The sequence below is a fragment of the Sinocyclocheilus anshuiensis genome, unplaced genomic scaffold (assembly GCF_001515605.1).
Source record: "Sinocyclocheilus anshuiensis isolate Anshui unplaced genomic scaffold, SAMN03320099.WGS_v1.1 scaffold1580, whole genome shotgun sequence".
NCBI lineage: Eukaryota > Metazoa > Chordata > Actinopteri > Cypriniformes > Cyprinidae > Sinocyclocheilus > Sinocyclocheilus anshuiensis.
In genome coordinates, this window is record NW_015557283.1 from 134,271 (window position 1) to 137,703 (window position 3,433).

General features: G+C 37.2%; 1 protein-coding gene across 1 annotated transcript in view; it reads right to left on the reverse strand.

The window, feature by feature from the left end:
• Window positions 1-1,081: 1,081 nt before the first annotated feature.
• The window catches only part of LOC107679080 (lamin-B2-like), a 21,663-nt gene continuing 19,311 nt past the window's right edge, over window positions 1,082-3,433 (reverse strand). The window contains exons 9-12 of the mRNA XM_016474530.1: window positions 1,783-1,890; window positions 1,585-1,704; window positions 1,410-1,508; window positions 1,082-1,333 (exon numbers count right to left, since the gene is read on the reverse strand). Coding sequence (XP_016330016.1) covers window positions 1,292-1,333; window positions 1,410-1,508; window positions 1,585-1,704; window positions 1,783-1,890 — 369 coding nt within the window. The 3' untranslated portion in view covers window positions 1,082-1,291. The remainder of the gene's footprint in view (window positions 1,334-1,409; window positions 1,509-1,584; window positions 1,705-1,782; window positions 1,891-3,433) is intronic.

The window sequence follows — 3,433 nt, forward strand, 5'->3', positions numbered from 1 at the left end:
ATTTAAAGACTCCCTGTGCACTAGGATTTTAAAAATCCTGAGGAAAAAACTATCAAAAATATACGATTGTAGCTAAAAACCAAACTGCAGTATAATGCAGTTTGTGTGAAAAGTTGAAGCATAGACCCTAGAGCTCACAGTAACACTCAGATCCGTTTCTTATAAAAATATTTGCCGCATGCATAATCGTCTGAGAAACATTTAAAATAAGAAAAAGAGTTTTAAAACTTAAACGCAACAGAATCGACAGGGTGGATAGATGCAGATTACTCACTGGATTCAGCAACTAAAATATGGGTTTTAGTTTTTTCGGAGTGTCTCAAGTAGGTTGCAATTTGAGCAAAGCAAGCAAGAAATAAAGGCAAATTTGACAAGTCAAATTGGTTTCATTGGTCATCCATTTCTTTGGTGAATCTGCACGAGCATCCGCGCTTTTGTAAAAGTGCGTTGATTCTGGTCCAATTTCAATGAAGAATTCAATAACCATTAACCTCATGGTAAATTCATTCAAACTTAACATTCAACCTGATAATGTTTTGAATATTTGAATGAACTCAAACTCTTTTGAATACAGAATTGAGTAGCTTCTCAAAGTTTTTTTTACATTGTACTCATTAGAAATTACCATTCTAGTTACCTTTTGTGTATGTTAACTAGTTTTATTTATTCATACAAACTTCCGTTGACTATTTAGGTTGTTGTTGGGGGGGGGGTGGTCTCAAAAATGTCTCAATCACTGATTCAAACATACATAATACTATGTAAAGCATGAATCGAAACACATCACTTAAAATGATTTAGAAGTCGTTTCCACCCTGTTCATCTGGTTGGCGAAGCACAAAAACATAAGGTACGCTAAGCTGTCAGTTACGGGCTATAGTGCACTACAGAACAATAATAATTCCCCCATTCATAAACCCGCAGTGACGAGAACACATGATTCATTGACATGAATATGCGGATTCATTAGTCATCGGCTCGCACAAATACTCTCTAATTTCAGGTCGTTTGACTCATTCTCGGATGGCATTCACCAAAGCTACGTACTGGGATGTCGCCGCCGTTTGGGAAGCGCTTTTGACTCCTACAGTGGCCGTCTGGAAAGACTATTCATTGAAAAACAGCATTGTTTGCCACAGCTCAAGATTAACTGGCTTTACAAATGAGGTCCGTACAAATACAGGGTCGAGGGAGGGGTGTTATGAACTCATGATTCGAAGAATACAAAAGTAGTGGCTCTACAAAAAAGACTGAATTGTGGGGAGGAAAATACTAAAGATGAGTGGCTCTATCACATGACAGCACATTCTCTGGATCGGATCTTTGGATCGCCCTGGAAAGGAGAGCAAATTTGGTTATAATCCAACATCTCAAGACAGTCGTTCGACTTCAAGTTCTTCTTTACCAACCTGCTGATGGAAGAGATCTTCGTCTCCAAAGTCTCCCTCCTCATCATCACCGTTCTCTATTTCTATCATGCTTTTCGTGACGGTTCGCTTCGCCACTTCCTGGAAACCGAAGTTCACGCTTTGTAATTGGATTCAAAAACAAAGAAGGAAAAAGCCAGAAATACGCTCTTCATACCTCTCCGCTTGAATTGACCAGTAAGGTGAGGATATTTTCTCCGGTGCCCCAAGAGCTCTGGCTCTTCCACAGCAGGTCTGAAGGAGGACTGTGGGACACGCCGGCGTCGGCGCTCCACACCTTTCACAGAACCAACTGATTAACATCTAGTCAACGTCCTGAGATGGAATTAAATGAAAGACGGTCCTATTTGCTTACATTTACTGTCTGGCCTGCCTTCAGGACAAACTTGGGACTGAATTTATAAGCGATTTCCTCTCCATCGCCAATTTGTCTCTTTAGTCGCCAGCTGCCCAGAGATTGATCCTACATTTGGAATTTAAAAAAATATATATGATGAATTCGTTTTTTTTTTTTTTTGTAAAGCAAGGCACCACAAAGTAAAATATTAGCTAACAAACATCACCATACTATGGAAGCCCATTTCTGCCATTACGACTTCTCACAATTCTGACTTTTCTCAGAGTTACATGACAGAAACTAGCATTTGTGAGCTTCAAAGTCAGAACTGCGAGATTTAAACTTGCAATTGCGAGAGAGAAAAAAAAATCAGAATTGCATGTTTATATTTCGTAATTCTGAGAAAAAAAAAAGTCATAAAAAAAAAAACATTGCAATTACCTTTTATTCAGTGACAGAAACTGGCTTCCATATCATACTTCCCTAGGTGATTGATTACATTAAGTTTTGTGAAATATGTTTAAATATTTTAAATGAGGCATTGTCTAATTAAATATGTACTAATTTGCATACATTTCCAGAACAAAAATGGTAAAGCCAGGTTTAAAATTAAAATTTTAATTAATTTTGTTGATAGAGTTAAACATTTGTATAGAGATCTTTGACTTCTGACTCCACAAATCCAAAAAACTGCCAAAAGCCAGAAAAAAAAGAAGAAATTTTCACTAAGTTTTTAGGAATAAAATGTTGTATAAAACCAGGTGAATGATGTATGAACAAACCCATCAATAAACACCTTCAGAATATAGTCAGGAATAAAACTGTAAAGTTTGGTGTATGTAAGTGCTGCTGAAGGTGGAGAAAAAAACTTAAAGAAATGCACTGTAAATGAAACCTACAGACACAAATATGTAGTTTTCAGGACTTACTTTCAAAATAGGATGCATTCTGGACATCAGGCACAATAGAAACACACTCCATTATGTCTGATGCCCAAGATGCTTCCTCGATGGGCGGCACTTTTGGCCAAAGGCATGTTCAAAGCCTAGTAAGTATTTTTGCACACTATTTAAAAGCTAAAATGCTCGAACATGCTGTCTAGGTTGACAATTCACTAGCTTGTATAAAATCAGTTGAATGATATATGAACAAACCCTTCTGTAAAAACCTTGAGAATATAGCCAGGAATAAAACTGTAAAGTTTGGTGTATGTAAGCGCTGCTGAAGTGGAGATACAAACTCATTAAAGATATGTACTGGAACTGAAATCTACAGATGAAATTAAGTGGAATAATAAAATCAAACGAATGATATGAACAAACCCTTGAGTAAAAAACTTCAGATTATAGATAGGAATAAAACTTAAGTTTGGTGTATGTACACTAAAAAATGCTGGGTTAAAAACAACCCAGTGCTGGGTAAAATATGGACAAACCCAGCAATTGTTTTTTTTTTGACTTGACTTTTTTGACAGAGTTTGACTTGCGCTCTGTCTCAACTTTCACCTCGCGCATGCGCTGTTGTACGCGTAAATATGTTATTACCTCTGACTCAGAGCAGCGATCATGGAAGAGAGAACACAGGCAGACAGCGATGGAAGCTGCTAATGCTCATCAGTAAATCAGTGGAAAATAAATAGAAATCATGATTCTGTCTGAGCTATGCGTTT